Here is a 17,713-nt window from a genome sequence, read left to right on the forward strand (position 1 = left end):
TACCCAATAGTTCTTGTTTTTTCGGAATTTTCTGACATATCTTTCGCTTCGTTTGAATCCTCGATTTATAATTACGAGTTCATCGTATTTTTCTATTTATCTATGATTCCATTTTTTGACGTAGAACTACGTCTTTCATTAAGGGTGCCAAATCAGAAAACAGGTCACGTTTTTATGAAATAAAGTTAACGTTAATAACTATTTTTGCCGCGAACGGATTTTGGCGATTTACATACTAAACGAATCGGAAATCCCGTAAGTATGCTATACATTAGAATCCCCTGGTTTTCATCAATTTTAACCATTTAAAATTGATGAAAACTTTAAGCGTTTCCATTTTCCCATACATTTGTTCTGTCCATTTGTGTGCTTTCCCGAACAGAGATGCCAATAACGAGCAACCTATCGACGACCAACGGAGGAGAAATCGTAGGATTTAAAGTCTCCATGAACAAAGGAAAAGTAGAAGAATGAAGGGGAATACTTGCCTAGAGTATAAACAGTGGATCTCGCTGAGGCAAACTTTCATTCGGCATCGGACTGTTGAGTAGTGATCCCTGATTTTTGAAATTATTCGTTCATCCACTAATCGAATACTTTTCATAATCGATTAATCGATTAATCGTCATACTGAGAGAAATAATTAGTTAGATTAATATTTCTCATCCAGAAAGCCATCTGGAAACAAAAAAGCGTTCATTCCGCCTGAAAATCAATTATTATCTTTTACGTTCCCCTAAACTCGTAAAAGAAGCTCAATTCGCGTTGACGGCAATGATCTTCGATCACGAGCGCCAGTGACAATGATTGATTTTTAGGATAACACTGCAGTGGCCGTACTTTTATTTTGCTCTGGGCTTGGATCGATTAATCGACGTAAATTATTCGTTCGCTTCGATTATTGGTTGTTCAGTATTCGTTCGATTAATAATCGATATCTGTAGGATGTATTCGATTAATCGATTAATCGAACGATTATCGGGGATCACTACTGTTGAGCAATCCAGTTCACTTTGCTTTTGCTTCGATCTAAGATTGGATCCCACCAGTGGTAATCCAACTTGGATATCGTCTTTTGGCCTTTCTGTTCGTTTTTCGCGTTATTCGTATCGTGTGTTTTTCTTTCCGCGTCATAAATTGGACGCTTCACGTAGTGTATGATGAACGAGAAGAAGAGGAAGACAGGCTCGAGCCCTACAAAATGCGAACGCATTGCCAGGGGCAATAATATTTCGAGACAAGCGTCATCCAATGATGCATGCGATGTTGGTGCAGTGAAAAGCGCTCGCACTGAACCGAGCCTTCGTGAGTGTGACACCGCATCGAACAACAGCGAAGTAGGCGATTTCGGCGCGTCGGTCGAAAATGTAAACGCTGTTACCCAGACAGCAACCAATATCAAGCTCCCCCGCAGGTGGTGAAGGCGGTCGCTCTTGAAAAACTCATCAGCGAATTCGCATCGATGGGTGCTACAGCAGAGTACAAGCTGTGTGGCATAATTCAGTTTTTTTTCCAAGCAGTTAACATTGTCTGTTTTCCGTCATCATAAGGGTTCGTTGGTGCCTTTGAGAATGCATCAATTCATTAAACTGACGTTATGGCGAAGCAGGCGTTAATATTGTGCGCCAAAAAATAATTTGGGTAATACCAAGTATCTTGAATGTCTTACTGGAATGTTTTAAGTTATTTGGGTTCGCGTGCCAGTCGCAAAACTGCCTTCAACTAGGATTGCATTTGCACTAATATTGATCATAATGAAGTATTGCTACTGTTTTCGAGGTTGTTATTAACAAAAAGAGTTTATTTCGCTTGTTTAGTCACCAAGAAAGCAAATGTCGTTCTGGAATTTTGTATGTGATTAGGTTTCGCTTGCCAGTAGCAAAACTTCCTCCACTAAGGGTGACAGCTGCGCTTCTCTCGAGCATGAGAAAGTAATGATTTTTTTCGAGGAGCGTATCTTTTTTTATTAAAAGGAGCGTATCTTTTGAGAATAGCGCAAAATGATGCGAAGTGTTTATATTCCTAGTAGTTTCAAGCCACCAATGTATGGCTCTGTATGCATGCTATGGCGAACGCTTGTTTGGCGCTTGGTTTACGTTGTACGAACGATGCCTAGAGGTGCGATTGCTTTGAGGCGATACTAAATAACATGCAACATGATTTTTTTTTTGAATAAATCGTTTATTTTTACAGGCTCAGTTACATAAGTTTGAAGGAGCAAAACTCCTATCTGTATTGTTACAAGTATATATAAACATTTTTCATTAATTCTATAACATGATATTTGATACTTGCAAGTGTTGTCATTGTTGTTGTTTCCATGCGGTGCCAAAGATATATTGATGTAGTTATGAGATGTGGAATAATGGTGCTGGTGCAACATGTATATAATCGACTGTAGCCGAGTTTATGACAATTGCGAAAAAGGCCACCGGAATAGCGTTCGAGATAAATTTTCAATGCATTGACATGAAATAAATTGCGATATGCGATCAGCTAGTGTATTGCTTTGTGAGGGCAAGAATGAATCATCAATCAATTATCGTCAACTATTTCAAACCATTTCAGAGATTATTCTAAAGGGTGTGTCACGTCAAATTGCATCACGGAAAAAACGCTGTAGAAATTTAATTTTTAGGAATTATATCTTCAGCTTTCGCTTATAATCAGATAAGAGTGTATAGATCACGTTGGCCATGCTTCACTGTCAATTTTTCGTAAATTTGGAAAAATGTTGTCGAACGAAAAAAGGCGTCGTGAATTAATCCTGCGCACTCATTTCGAGAATCCGGAGTTGTCACATCGGGACATCGGTAAGATGCTGGGAATCGTCCAATCCACGGTCAGCAGAGTACTAAAACGATACTTCGAGAACCTAACCATCGACCGGAAGGTGAAGAACGGCAAAAATGGATGCTCCGTCAGTGAAAAAGATCACAAGCGCGTAGTTAAGCAGTTTAGACGTGATCCGAGAAGTTCGGTCCGGGATGTCGCCAATAAGCTGAATTTGTCAGGTTCATTCGTCCAGCGGACCAAGCAGCGGGAGGGCCTGCGTACATACAAGGTTCAGAAGGCTCCTAACCGCGACGAAAGGCAAAACATGGTGGGGAAGACGCGAGCCCGGAAGCTGTACACCGAAATGCTGACGAAGCCGAATTGCCTGGTAATGGACGACGAAACCTACGTCAAAGCGGACTTTCGTCAGCTGCCGGGCCTGTTGTTCTTCTCCGCAGAGGACAAATTCAGCGTTCCGGAGGAGATTCGCAAGCAGAAACTATCCAAGTTTGCCAAAAGTACATGGTGTGGCAAGCGATCTGCTCTTGCCGAAAGCGGAGCGCCCCCTTCGTGATGACCGGCACGGTAAACGGGCAGGTTTACCTTAAGGAGTGCCTACAGAAGCGCTTACTACCACTATGGAAGCAGCACGAGGGCCCGACCATCTTCTGGCCGGATCTCGCTTCGTGCCACTTTTCAAAGGACGTGTTGGAGTGGTACGAAGCCAACGGGGTCACCTTCGTGCCAAAGGAAATGAACCCGCCCAACGCGCCGGAGCTTCGCCCAATAGAGAAATATTGGGCGATTATGAAGCAGGCCCTCCGGAAGAACCCAAAAGTTGTCAAATCGGAGGCGGACTTCAAGAGAACATGGATTTCTGTTCAAAAAAAAACTACAACCTGACGTTGTACAGAACCTTATGGACGGGGTAAAGAGGAAGGTGCGAGCATACGGGCTTGGGCTCGAAGTATGAATAAAAAGAAAATGCCAAAAGTTGTATAATAGTTTTTATTTTACTGTCTAAAATTTTCAAAAGGATCGGTCTACTGGGCGAATTTCTACAGCGTTTTTTCCGTGATGCAATTTGATGTGACACACCCTTTACTAAGCAGTTGTTTCTAAAACTTCACAGCATTGTAGAATAATATCCGAAGGTATAAATAAGCGACTTATAAAACATAACAGCGTAGTTCTACGTCAACAATGCGGTCGTATCTTGGACACAACCTCCTATAATTTTTATTATTTTTAAAGTTGTCAAATTTCCAGTTTTTCAATTTATAGGTTAGTCGTTTTTTTGTATCATTTTATGTTTTCGTTATTTTTCAATATTAAACTTCTCGAACTTTTCGTATTTTTGACTTATCTTTGATTCGATATTTAATAAAATGTTTCAATTTGTTAGTTCGTTGATTTTTTGTTTTCTGCAATTTATATACTTTTTCCATTTTTTTTATCTGTTGTGTTTGTTCCAATAGTGTTTTGTGTCAATTTGTCGTATTTTTTTTACCTAACAGTTCTTGTTTTTTTCGGAATTATTTTTTGACATATCTTTCGCTTCGTTTGAATCCTCGATTCCTAATTACAAGTTCATCGTATTTTTCTATTTATCTATGATTCCATTTTTGTATTCTTTTTAAAGTTGTCAAATTTCCAGTTTTTCAATTCATAGGTCATTGGATTTTTTGTATCATTTTGTGTTTTCGTTATTTTTCAATATTAAACTTCTCGATATTTACGTATTTTTGACTCAACGATTATTGTTTTTCGATTCGATTTCCAATTTCAATTTGATCATATTTTCAAGTTTCGAACTTCAACATTATTTTTCATTCTATGATTTATGTATGAGTGGAATTTCAGATAAATTTTTTCATCTTTTTGATTTTTTTTTCATCTTTTCATCATTTTTCAATTTTTTTTTCATTATTTTTCAAATTTTAAATTTTTATTTTTTTCACATTTTTGACATTTTTTATTTTTGTTTTTGTTTTGTTTTTTTCAAAATCTGTTGCTTCTGAATCACTTGACCGATTTTCGATGCTTCTACAGCAAACATAAACGTATTTGGATGGGCCGAGGAGGAAAAATCTATAGCTCACTTTTATGGTTTTTAAAGTGTCGAGAATCAATGAAAAAGACCCCGAAACCCATAACAAAACATGTTCCATTACTCCAGTAATTCCCTTTGGTTGAAAACGGATCTGATGAAACTTGATATCAATATTATATAAAAATAACCTGCGGCATAAAATAATCTGCAATGCGAATATTTATCCCCTGAACTTTGGTCGCTTTGTGGTGGCCCTTTTCGGATAATCCCCGGTGACGTCCGGCGTTTCGTTTAAAATTTAAAAATAAATTAATACCGTTGCATTGTGGTGTGGGGGTGGGCGCATCATGTAGGTAACCTTCAAACGAAACATAAATACCAGCCACTACCCCCCCCCCCTCCCCTTTTGGAAAGCCCGCTTTGCGGCCGACAAAATCTGGCCCAGAGGCGTCGGGCTACGCAGAGAGTTGGTCAAATTTCCAATCGCACTCCGTAAATCTGGTCCCATTTTGGAGGGGTGGCACAGTAAATCTTCGTAAAGTAAAACCGCAGAGAGCAACATTCGACACATTAGCAAATGATTTCCTCCTACCCCGGGGGCCAACCGAATCGGAAGCCATCGATTAACGCAAGAGATGCCGTATGGAAGTGATTTGTGCGTTGTTTGAGGGAGAAAACCAGAGAACTTGGCTTTCTCTTCTGTGTTCGATAAAGGGGATTCGAGGGAAAAGTTTGAACCGCAAAATTTCGCCACTGAATGTGGCAGTGAAGTGAAAATTTATTAGCCCATGGCAGTCGGGGGAAAGCCACAGCCTAACGACCCCAGGATACTAAAATGTGATGTTGTCTCGCCTCACATTCGGGATGTTTACGAGAGAGGCTCAATAAAATCTTCATTTCGCAGTCTAGCAAAGCAACAGTTGTCTGTTGCTGATAAGGATAATCATATTGAACGTTTGTTTTTTATTATTGTGTGACTTTACGACACAGGGTTCCTAGACAATTTCAACAACTGATTCGAAGACACACACACACACACTGGTTGATGAAAAGAAAACTCTTCAGTTAATTGCTGTGAGAAAAGTGAAATACAATGGTGATAATCAGTGCCGCCTCCACCCACTGTTGGCTCTCGTGCGGCAGTTGGCTTTTGCCAGACTCTCTTAGGAAGAGAAAACGACGCCGACGTCATTCTCCGGCGGTGGTCACCAGAGCCTGCTCAACTGTCGGTGTTGTCGGGAGTTGTCTCGTGCGTCGCCAGTGTACCAACCCCAGCATCCGGCGGCATCGACCTTCCTGCAGCGCACGTGTCTACCGGAGAAGCTGTAGCTGTCCGCTGCCATCGGTCGCATTTGCGGCAGCCGCCGTTGTAGCTTCGTCGTCGTCCGGCTGCACGATCCCTGTCCGAGCCCTGAGCTACTATGGGCGTAGCTTTTCGGCCCAACTGGTCCACCGGCAGCCGAGCTCCGGAGCCACTGGACTGCCGACGAGACGCTGCTTCAACCAGGGATGGTCCGGTCGGAGAAAAGCGATAAGATATCGGGACAGGTCCTTGCTACCCTATAAATTCAGGTATTTTAGTCACGAGCCGCCGCCCTAGTTAAACAGTCACGTTTTTGGAATTTTATATGTTTCAAAGTATAATTCATGGCCCCCTTAACCAGGATCTGCTAAAGTTAACACCGTGTTTCGCTGAGGCGCTTTATCAATCTCAATCAGCCTCCCAAAATGGATGGGCTGCCACTTCTTTTTCACTGTTTTAACTGCTCATCATGAACTTTTCCACCATCTGCCACCACTCGGAGCGATTGGAGGCACAGACAGAACCTGTTCGTTCCCGCAAGCAGCGCGCGTAATCGCTATTTATGAAGTCGTAAATCCCAAAACACGAACCTGCCTTTTTGACATTGCTGCTCTCCTGTGTAGCGCACCTTACACTCATCTAAACGCGAGACTGGGGCCGGAAAAGTAATAACTTTCTATTAGTGTCTCATTTCAAGGTCCACTGACTAAAAAAAAAATAACATCCCTTATTTTTTGTGCTTTTTATGTTTGAACCCGATCGTTCTTTTTTAACTCTCTTCTCATCTCTCTCTTTTGTAGAAAAACCAGTGGCGATACCCACGGGCGACAGATCCGCTGCACACCGGACTGGAGCGAGGATGCCGTCTCCGGGGATCATCTCTGGGTCTCAACGTCGGTGTCCGGCGACTGCTGCTACCTGGGCGACAATGACTGCACGGTAGGTTGGCTGGCTTTGAAAAAAAAACAAAAACCCATTTATATAATCTACCTCTTGATTCTGGATCGGAGAGCGTCACAAAGCAGGAGTGACACTCCTCTTTGAAAATTTGGTGCCAAATGTGGCACGGAATAATGCAATTTTTGGTACCATAATCATTTGTTGCCATCTGACAATCAACTAGGAGCCAAAACTTTGCCAATATTGACACCGAAATAAGATGAAAAAACAAAATTGTAAGGGATTGTAACGGGGTTGTAAGGGGTAGGACACGACTGCATATTTTCGACGTAAAACTACGCAATCATATTATACAATCCACTCGTTCACCACTTCGAATATTATTTTAGAATGCATTGAATTTTTTGTAATAGATTATGTTTATGTTACATTTGGTGAACGTCCTGTCAAACGATCATTCTATTTTACATTTCCCTCTGGAATGCACATCTCATGTTTACATAGTTCTCGACCCGCGCAAGTTCATTCATCTCTAGTATATTAAATGACGATTTTTCCAGGCTTCTCAATTTAAAAGTACGTTTTAGGGAAACATGATCCGGTCTGCACAAGGACAAGCGAGTACAAAAGTACTCAACACCAAAAAATACCCCCGACATGCATGTATTTGCAAAGCGGATTCCCCCAGGCACATGAATTTTGAAGTCCGTGTTAGGGAAACACAGCTCAGTGGGGAAAAATACCCCCGATTTACAAGCGGATTCCCCCAGGCACATTGATTTTGAAGTCCATGTTAGGGAAACACAGCTCAGTGGAAAAAAAAACACCCCCGATTTGCATGTTTTGACAAAGCGGATTCCCACAGGCACATTGATTTTTAAGTCCGTGTTAGGGAAACACAGCTCGGTGAGAACAAAAATACCCCCGACTTGCATGTATATTTGCAAAGCGGATTTCCGCTGTGTTGGGGAAACCGTAAATCGGGCCAATCCAAACTTGGCAATTAAAGCTTTAGATAACGCTTGACATTTTACAGTTATTCAATTGTTCATCTCATGAAACGTACCATTTTATAACGCAAAAAAAAATCAAATTTAATAAATTTAATATTATAGACGAAATCCAAAATTATCCTTCTAATAATTAAAAATTACATAACCTAAACATCAAAAAATTAAAGACTAACAGTGAATTCTTAACATTAAGCATTCTAAAAATTAAAAGTTTCAAAAATTTCAAATTCCAAAAATAATAAAGAAAAATTGAAAATCACAAAAATTAAAGATTTTAAATTCAAAATATAGATCATTTTAAAAATGCAATATTATGAAAAAAATCTAACAAACAATTAACAATTTCAAAAACTGAAAAAATTCAATATTTCAAATGTTAGGGATTCTAAAAATTCTAAAAATTTAAAATCAAAAAAATTGAAGATTTCAGTTATCAATAGATCAAAAAATGGTAGTTCTAATTCCTCGACAGCACATTTGGGTATCCGAAGTTGTGTATCAGGATCTACTTAATGCAGAATCCATGCGACACTGAAATCAACGCAAGCTTTTCTCGCGGCCCTTGCGTACGTAGCAAAAACATGATTGGTATTCGAGGATATCTTTCAGGGTGCTGACCGTGCATGACCACAATTATCTCGTGGGTCCTGTGGCCATTGGTCCATCGTGTTCATTTTTTGTAGCAAAAGCCGGACTGGATTCACTTCCTCCAGGTAGGCTTCACCTTTCGTGATCACTGAACACTCCAATCGCGAATACCGTTTGTCAAACAACCTGTGTGTGGAAGTGATTCCGTTGGAAAAATCCTCGGAAAAGTCACCATAGGGCTGTGAGTTACCCTCCTATAGCAGAAGTAATGCTACTGTAATGATTTGAGAAAGAGTCATATGAAATGTTATTACATTGATTTAAGCTTTTATGTATGGAAGATCAGGGTTGTATTTAAAAAATTCTGGATAATTCAGGAAAATTGGCATCACTGGCTATTAAATAATTGGAAAACTTTTCGAAGTCCGTTCTACAGCGACTCGACTAAAAACACAATTTATTCAATTCATGCTTTTACAATTCTTTTCTTTACTTACAAATTAGTTTTTCACTGTGCTTGTATCAAATAGTATAGAAATTCAAGAAATTAGCTTGTTTGGTTCACTTCGTTCTCGTGCGAGATTTTTATGACCTGTCATCTTCACGTTTATCTCGGTTTCGTGCGGCAAAGCGACGCGAACTACAGCGGCGATTATACCTGCTAGAAATGATTCAAGAGGCCTATCTTGACGTGCAGCAACACCCCGACCCGTAATGCCTCTCACTTAGTCGGCGTTACCACTCTCCAGCACGTCCAAGAGAGCTACCTTAATAGCTGGTCTCTGCAATACCCCATTTTCGGTTTTTACGTCAACTCTTCTCACTTGGCCGTCTACACCAGGATAAGTTTTGGTAATGCGCCCACGTAACCATCCGTTGCGAACCGACTCGTCCACGATAATCACAAGGTTGCCTTCCATAACCTGTCGTACTTTTTTGTGCCACTTTGATTTTCTGGCAATCGTAGGAAGATAGGACTTGATCCAGCATCTCCGAAATCGGTCCAACAAAAACTGCATTCGTTTCCAATTTGTTTCTAGGTTCGCATCCTCATTAATGGGAATTTTGATTTGACTATTTGCTCCGCTTGAACTCATGACGAGAAAGTTGTTAGGTGTGACCACTTCTTGGTCTGGTGACTCCAATGGTACGAACGTTAGAGGGTGAGAGTTCACCAACATCTCAGCTTCTGCAAGGAACGTCAACAGGCTTTCGTCGTCTAAGCTATCTTGGCGGACAAGTGTATTCAAAGCCTCTTTCACCGACCGTACTTTGCGTTCCCACACGCCCCCCATATGGGGCGCGGAGGGCGAATTAGAATGCCATTCGGTATCGGCATTTGTGAATGTCCCAGCGATTCTCCGATTGATGGCTCAAATCTCTTCCTTCAGTTCTCGAGTTGCCCCTTGAAAATTGGTGCCATTGTCACTGAACATCTGCTGTGGCGCTCCTCTCCTAGCTACGAAGCGACGGATGGCCATCTTACAAGATTCCGTGGACAACGTATGTGCCATTTCCATGTGTACAGCACGTATGGTGAGACACGTGAATAGTGCCACCCACCGTTTAACGTTGCTTCTTCCTCTTTTCACCACCAATGTTCCAAAATAGTCTAACCCTGTGAAGGTAAATGGGCGAACGTACGGATTTACCCTCGCTTGGGGCAGCGGAGCCATTGGAGGCTCTTCAGGTTTGGCTCGATAAACTCGACACCACATACATCTGCCGACGACCTTTTTCACCACAGAACGTAACTTTGGAACATAGTATCTCTGTCTCAGCTCATTCACGACAGTCTCAACATTCGCATGCCCATACCGTTCATGGTATTTTTGTATCAGAAGATTTCCAACGTGGCTTTGCCTCGGGAGAATTATTGGATTGCGAAAGTTGAAATCATAAAATTCAGCTTTAGGGTCAATCCTGGATCTAGCACGGAGAACACCATCATCGTCCAGGAATGGAGAAACCTTTATCAGCGGACTAGACTTCATCAGATATTTTTGTTTGTTCAATGGCAGATTTGCGTTCTTTTGAAGCCAAGCTATTTCGTCACGGAATATTTTTTTTGCACAATTTTCCAAATACATTTCTCTGCTGCAGTATAATCCTGTTGGACGAGAGTTGCTACTCGCGATTCTGATGGTGTACGAGTACTCAAGCGACAAAGATGTACAAAATTGTACAGGTAAGCGAGGAACTTATTTAAATCATCCAAACGAGAAAAATCATTGACATTGAATAGAGTTTCATCATTCAGCTCGCGCAGTCCGAAGACATCGGTCGCAAATTTGTTCGCGTCTATTATAGAGTGGAGATTATACCGTTATCAGTTCGTGGCTGGTGAAGTTATTTCGCCCTAACGGGGTTCTCTTTATTGCGCGAGTGAGGAGAGCAGTAATCACTACCAGCGTGAGGAAGAAGTCCTCCACGGCGGACGCGGTGCGTGTGCCGTATCATCGCTGTGTGTGCTTTAGCATCGTCATCGATTCCATCATCGTGTTGTGGTGCGATATACCGTTGCATCTGTGCCGAGCGATTGCCACGCGGTTCGATTGGGACACCGTTTCATTTCATTCGCATTGGTGTGCGATTTAGGTATAATATATATTAGGTTTAGAAATACAAAAAAAAATAAAAATTATATTATTTTATATCTGCCGTAATGGCAGAAGGTCATGTTGACATGGAGATTGAAACTACTGTTTCCTCCTCACTAGCTACAACGGGGGCTGGGAAGTCGCTTAAACGCGTTCCCCCCTCAGAAGATGTATCTTCAGAGAAAGAGGTAATCTACCTTAACAAGCCCCCCTCAAGAAAATTGGCAAACTTTTCCTCTTCGCCCCCTCAATCTCCCGCTCCCGCTTCCGCTCTACTACCGAACTTGCCTCCCAGCCCTACTGATCCCGCTCCCGTTCAACAATCGACCTCGTCCTCCCCAGTTGTTTCCTCTCCTCGTGTCAAGGTCTATCCAGACGATGCACTTGGAGCTGGTCCATGGGTTGTTTTTTTCCGGCCTAAACCAAAAGGAAAGTCAATTAATGTCATTCAGGTTTCAAAAGATCTGGCAAGATTATATTCCTCCGTGGTCGAAATCTCTAAGGTTAGACCGAACAAACTGCGTGTTGTCGTGAGTGATCGGAAACACGCGAATGCAATTGTGATCGACGAGAGATTCTCCCTAGAGTATCGCGTCTACGTGCCCTCCCATGACGTAGAAATCTCGGGGGTGGTAACTGAAACTGGTCTGACGTGCGAAATGATAAAAGAAGGAGTTGGTAAATTTAAAAGACTCCCGTTGGTGGGTGTTAAAATATTGGACAGCCGCCAACTAGGAAAAGTATCCCAAGAAGAGGGAAAAACTAAATTCACGCCGTCAGACTCGTTTCGAGTAACTTTTGCTGGTTCCGCTCTACCTGACTACGTCATGGTGGGCAAATTGAGATTGCCTGTGCGACTCTTCGTGCCAAAGCCCATGACTTGCCAAAAATGCAAGTCAGTTGGTCACACTTCAGATTATTGTGCCAACAAGGAGCGCTGTGCCACTTGCGGAGAGCAACATGAGGGGAAATCCTGCAGTGCGACTGAGCATAAATGTCCATATTGCGGGGGATCCCCACACGCGCTCTCAGTTTGTGAAACTTACAAGAGTCGCTGGGAGAAACAGAAGCGCTCTTTGAAGGAACGCTCGAAACGCACTTTTGCGGATATTTTAAAGGGCGCTTCTCCACTTGCCCAACAACAATCAATCAACACACAAAATGTCTTCGCCACGTTGCCCGTTGACGAAATGGAAGCGGACACAGCTAACGGGGGCACACCGTTCATTTTCCAAGGGAATCCCCGGCGCAAAAATGTGACCACTCTCAAAGTTCAAGGACAAGCCCCTCCGGTTATACCTCCTGTTAGCATGCCTAAAAAATCGAGTGCAGCGGACAAGCAAAATCAGGTTTCTCCTGGCTTCCGTGGGAATAGCTCACCTTCGAACGACCCAGCACTCGAGGGGACATCAAAAACCCCAAATTTCCCTATTTTTCCGTCCAGCTCAACTCCCCAATCGGGATTTATAAAGTTGTCTGACCTTTTGGACCAAATCTTCAAGTGTTTTAATGTTTCCGACTCCATCAGAACCATTGTCATTTCAATGCTTCCAGTATTAAAGACAATTTTGCAACAATTGATGCAAACATGGCCCCTCCTTGCAATGATTATCTCTCTTGATGTCTAATTTAAATAGAGAGGTCGGAGATATCACTGTTTTACAGTGGAATTGTCGTAGTCTTATCCCTAAATTGGATACATTCAAATTTTTAATTCATAAGTTCAATTGTGATGTTTTTGCTCTGTCCGAAACTTGGCTTTCTTCGCGAGATGATCTCTCTTTCCACGATTTTAATATCATACGCTTGGACCGTGATGACAGATACGGAGGGGTGCTATTGGGGATCAATAAGTGCCACTCATTTTTTCGAATTGACCTTCCACCTATTGGAGGGATCGAAGCTGTTGCTTGTTTTGCATGAGAGGCAAAGACCTCTGTATTGTCAGCTTGTATTGGCCTCCGAGAGCTGCGGTTAGCCGCAAGCAACTTGTTGACATGTGCTCACTCCTTCCTGAGCCACGATTGATCTTGGGAGACTTCAACTCTCACGGAACTGCCTGGGGGCAACAGTACGACGACAATCGTTCATTGTTGATATATGACCTTTGTAACAGCTTCAATATGACCGTTTTGAACACTGGGGAAACAACACGTGTACCTAAACCTCCTGCTAACCCAAGTGGTCTTGACCTCTCGCTTTGCTCGAATTCACTATCGTTAGATTGCAAGTGGAATGTAATCCAGGACCCCAACGGTAGTGATCACTTGCCAATCAAAATTTCCATCACCATTGGGTTGAATTCTTCTGAATCTATAAACATGGCATATGACCTCACAAGACACATTGACTGGAAAAAATATGCGGACACAATTGCTCTAGCCATCAATTCCAGAGATGGTTTGCCTCCATTGGAGGAGTATAACTTCCTTTCTCGTTTGATATATGACAGCGCGGTTCGCGCTCAAACGAAACCCATCCCAGGCTCCACTATTCGTCGAAGGCCTCCCAATCCATGGTGGGATAGCCAATGTTCCAAGCTTTATCAGGATAAATCGAACGCATTCAAAGCTTTTCGGAAACGTGGAACCATTGAAAATTTTCAGTCGTATTTGGACCTTGAAAATCAATTTAAAAATTTGATCAAAGGAAAAAAACGTGCTTATTGGCGAAATTTCGTGGGAGGTTTGTCACGAGAAACGTCAATGAAAAAATTATGGAAAGTGGCTCGAAACATGAGAAATCGCTCTTCAACGAATGAAAGCGAAGAATATTCACATCGATGGATTTTTAATTTTGCACGGAAGGTTTGTCCCGATTCCGCTCCCGTGCAGAAAATTGTTCGAGATATACCACAAGATAGGTGCGATCTTGATTCTGAGTTTTCGATGGTAGAATTCTCTCTTGCTCTCCTTTCATGTAACAATTCTGCTCCTGGAACGGATAGAATTAAGTTCAACTTGTTAAAAAACCTCCCTGATGTGGCGAAACATCGCTTGTTGAATTTATTCAATCGGTTTCTGGAGCATAATATTGTTCCATATGATTGGGGACAAGTGCGAATTATAGCTATTCAAAAACCCGGAAAACCCGCGTCCGACTTCAATTCTTACCGCCCAATAGCAATGCTGTCTTGTATACGGAAATTGTTGGAGAAAATGATCTTGTTTCGCCTTGATCGATGGGTTGAAACGAATGGCCTACTCTCAGATACACAATATGGGTTCCGCAGGGGCAAGGGGACGAATGATTGTCTTGCGTTGCTTTCTTCAGAAATTCAAATGGCTTACGCCGAAAAAAAACAAATGGCTTCAGTATTCTTGGACATAAAGGGGGCCTTTGATTCTGTTTCAATAGAGGTTTTGTCAGACAAATTACACTCTCGGGGTCTGCCGCCTCTGTTGAATAATATGTTATATAACTTGCTTTGTGAGAAACAGTTGAATTTTTCTCACGGGGATTCGACAGTAAGTCGGATCTCCTACATGGGCCTCCCCCAGGGCTCATGTTTAAGCCCCCTTTTGTACAACTTCTATGTAAGCGACATCGACAATTGTCTTACACAAAATTGCAGCCTAAGACAACTTGCAGATGACGGAGTGGTGTCTGTCGTAGGATCAAACGAATCCGACCTGCAAGGACCCTTACAAGATACTTTGAACAATTTTTCAACCTGGGCCATTGGGCTAGGGATCGAATTCTCCACGGAGAAAACAGAGATGGTGGTTTTTTCTAGGAAGCATAGACCAGCAAAACCAAAGCTTCAACTTTTGGGTAAACCGATCACTCATGCTATGTCATTCAAGTATCTTGGGGCCTGGTTCGACTCCAAATGTACTTGGGGGGCCCATATTAGGTATCTGAGTAAAAAATGCCAACAAAGAATAAACTTTCTCCGTACAATTACCGGCACATGGTGGGGAGCCCATCCCGAAGATCTTATTATGTTGTATCGAACAACTATTCTCTCAGTGATAGAGTATGGCAGTTTCTGTTTTCAATCAGCTGCCAAAACACACCTCATCAAACTCGAGCGAATTCAGTATCTTTGTCTCCGTATTGCGTTGGGATGTATGCCCTCAACGCATACCATGAGTCTCGAGGTTTTGGCAGGCGTACTCCCACTAAAAGATCGCTTCAATTTATTATCTCTTCGGTTCCTCATCCGGTGTAAGGTTATGAACCCATTGGTGATCGGAAATTTTGAGCAGCTGATCGAGCTAAATTTTCATTCTGGATTCATGAGCTCATATCATGAATTCGTCTCCATGCAGGTTAATCCTTCTTCGTATATTCCCAACCGAGTTTGTTTCTCTGACTACATCAATTCCTCTGTGCATTTTGATCTGTCCATGAAGCAGGATATCCATGGAATTCCAGATTATCATCGATCGGGGATCGTTCCTACGATTTTCGAAGCAAAGTATGGGCGTGTCAATTGTGATAATATGTACTTTACTGATGGGTCCTCTATGAATGAGTCCACAGGATTTGGAGTATTCAACAAATTTTTTAGCACCTCACACAGTCTTCAGTATCCTTGCTCAGTGTATATTGCTGAATTGGCAGCAATACACTGGGCGCTGGACAGCGTCGCCTCACGACCTGTTGAACACTATTACATTGTAATGGATAGTCTTAGCTCTGTCGAAGCTATCCGTTCAGTGAGGCCGGAAAAGCACTCGCCGTACTTCCTTGAGAGAATACGAGAAAATTTGAGTGCTTTAACCAGACGCTGTTATGTCATTACCTTTGTCTGGGTCCCTTCACATTGCTCAATTCCGGGTAACGAGAGGGCTGACTCATTGGCAAAGGTAGGTGCAATTGAAGGCGATATTTATCAGCGTCAAATCGCTTTCAATGAATTTTATTGTTTAGTCCGTAAAAATACCATCGCTAACTGGCAACGTAAATGGAACGAAGATGAATTGGGCCGGTGGTTTCACTCGATTATCCCTAAGGTTAGCCTCAAACCATGGTTCAAAAGTCTGGACTTAAGTCGGGACTTTATTCGCACCTTCTCTCGACTCATGTCCAATCACTGTTCGTTAGACGCGCTACTCTTTCGTTTTAATCTTGCCGATGGCAATATCTGTGCTTGTGGCCAAGGTTACCACGACATCGAACACGTTGTTTGGTCGTGCGAGGAGTATCTTGTTGCCAGATCGAATTTAGAAAACTCTCTTCGGGCTAGAGGAAGGCAGCCCAATGTGCCGGTGAGAGATGTGTTGGCTCGGTTAGACCTTGATTACATGTCCCAAATATATGTCTTCCTAAAAGCTATCGATCTTCGTGTGTGATTGTCCTTATATCCTTATATTCTCCTTTTCCTTTTCCTTCGCGAGAAATCAAATCCCTTCTTACTAACAATAGAATAAGGTGAAATGTAAATACATGTTAGATATGTTAGATAGGCTTAAGAATTGAGTATGATGAATGTGAGTGCGAATGTGAGTGTGAACATTGTCAACATATCCTTATATCCCATACTTTTCCTGAAACAAAATGTCACCCTTCTAAACTCGAGCAAGCCGCGAGTAATCGGTTCTCTACTTCATTAACATTAGAATTAATAAAAAATGTTTATATATACTTGTAACTATACAGATAGGAGTTTGGCTCCTTTAAACTTATGTAACTGAGCCTGTAAAAATAAACGATTTAATAATAATAATAAACATATGTACATGTACACGGCTCTGTTACAGATAAAATGCTAATGAGCCTGATAAATAAATAAATGGGATAAAACAAAAATAGAGTTTCATCAATTTTCTCCTCGCGATGTACATGAACTGCTCGCAATTCCTCCACGGATTCGCCCGGATCTGGCATACTGGTAGGCCACTTCTCCTCGGCTAGACGCAAGAAATCAGGACCACGATACCAGTCATCATTCGGGTCGAAACATGGTCCGGAACCCCACTTGGTAGCTTTGTCGGCCGGATTTAAGCGTGTTGGCACCCAACGCCACTCTTCAGGCTCGGTTTCAGCAAGGATTTCGGCTACTCTAAATCCTACGTACTGTCGATACTCTCGAGGATCGGCTTTGAGCCAAGATAGAACGGTTGTGGAGTCGGTCCAAATAAATCTTTTTGATATCGGCAAATCATGATTTTCCAGAATGGTTTTCAACAGTCGAACAGCAATTACTCCTGCATTAAGCTCATTACGTGGGATAAATTGTGGGCGCAGAGGTGTGACCTTTGCCTTCGCACTTATCAAAGTGCACCTTGGTGAACCGCGATCAACGATGCGGAAATATGCAACGGCACAACACGCTAGCTCGCTTGCATCGCTAAATATATGCAGCTGCGTAGCTCCGTAGCTACTCGGATCGTAGTTCGGGAAGTAACATCTTGGAACCTTTACGTTAACCAGATCTGGAGCCAATCTTACCCATCGTCGCCATCCTATGAATTCTTGTTCACAAAGCGGATCATCCCAGTCAATTGCTGAGCGCCACACATCCTGTATCAGG

At 42.2% G+C, this 17,713-nt stretch overlaps 1 protein-coding gene across 5 annotated transcripts in view; it reads left to right on the forward strand.

The window, feature by feature from the left end:
* LOC129767995 (eye-specific diacylglycerol kinase) overlaps nucleotides 1–17,713 on the forward strand; it is a 475,932-nt gene that overhangs the window by 350,037 nt on the left and 108,182 nt on the right. For all 5 annotated transcript variants that reach the window (XM_055769348.1, XM_055769339.1, XM_055769362.1 and 2 more), the window contains one exon: nucleotides 6,932–7,070. In XM_055769348.1, the coding sequence (XP_055625323.1) occupies nucleotides 6,932–7,070 (139 nt within the window). The remainder of the gene's footprint in view (nucleotides 1–6,931; nucleotides 7,071–17,713) is intronic.

Source organism: Toxorhynchites rutilus, chromosome 1 (assembly GCF_029784135.1).
Source record: "Toxorhynchites rutilus septentrionalis strain SRP chromosome 1, ASM2978413v1, whole genome shotgun sequence".
Lineage (NCBI taxonomy): Eukaryota > Metazoa > Arthropoda > Insecta > Diptera > Culicidae > Toxorhynchites > Toxorhynchites rutilus.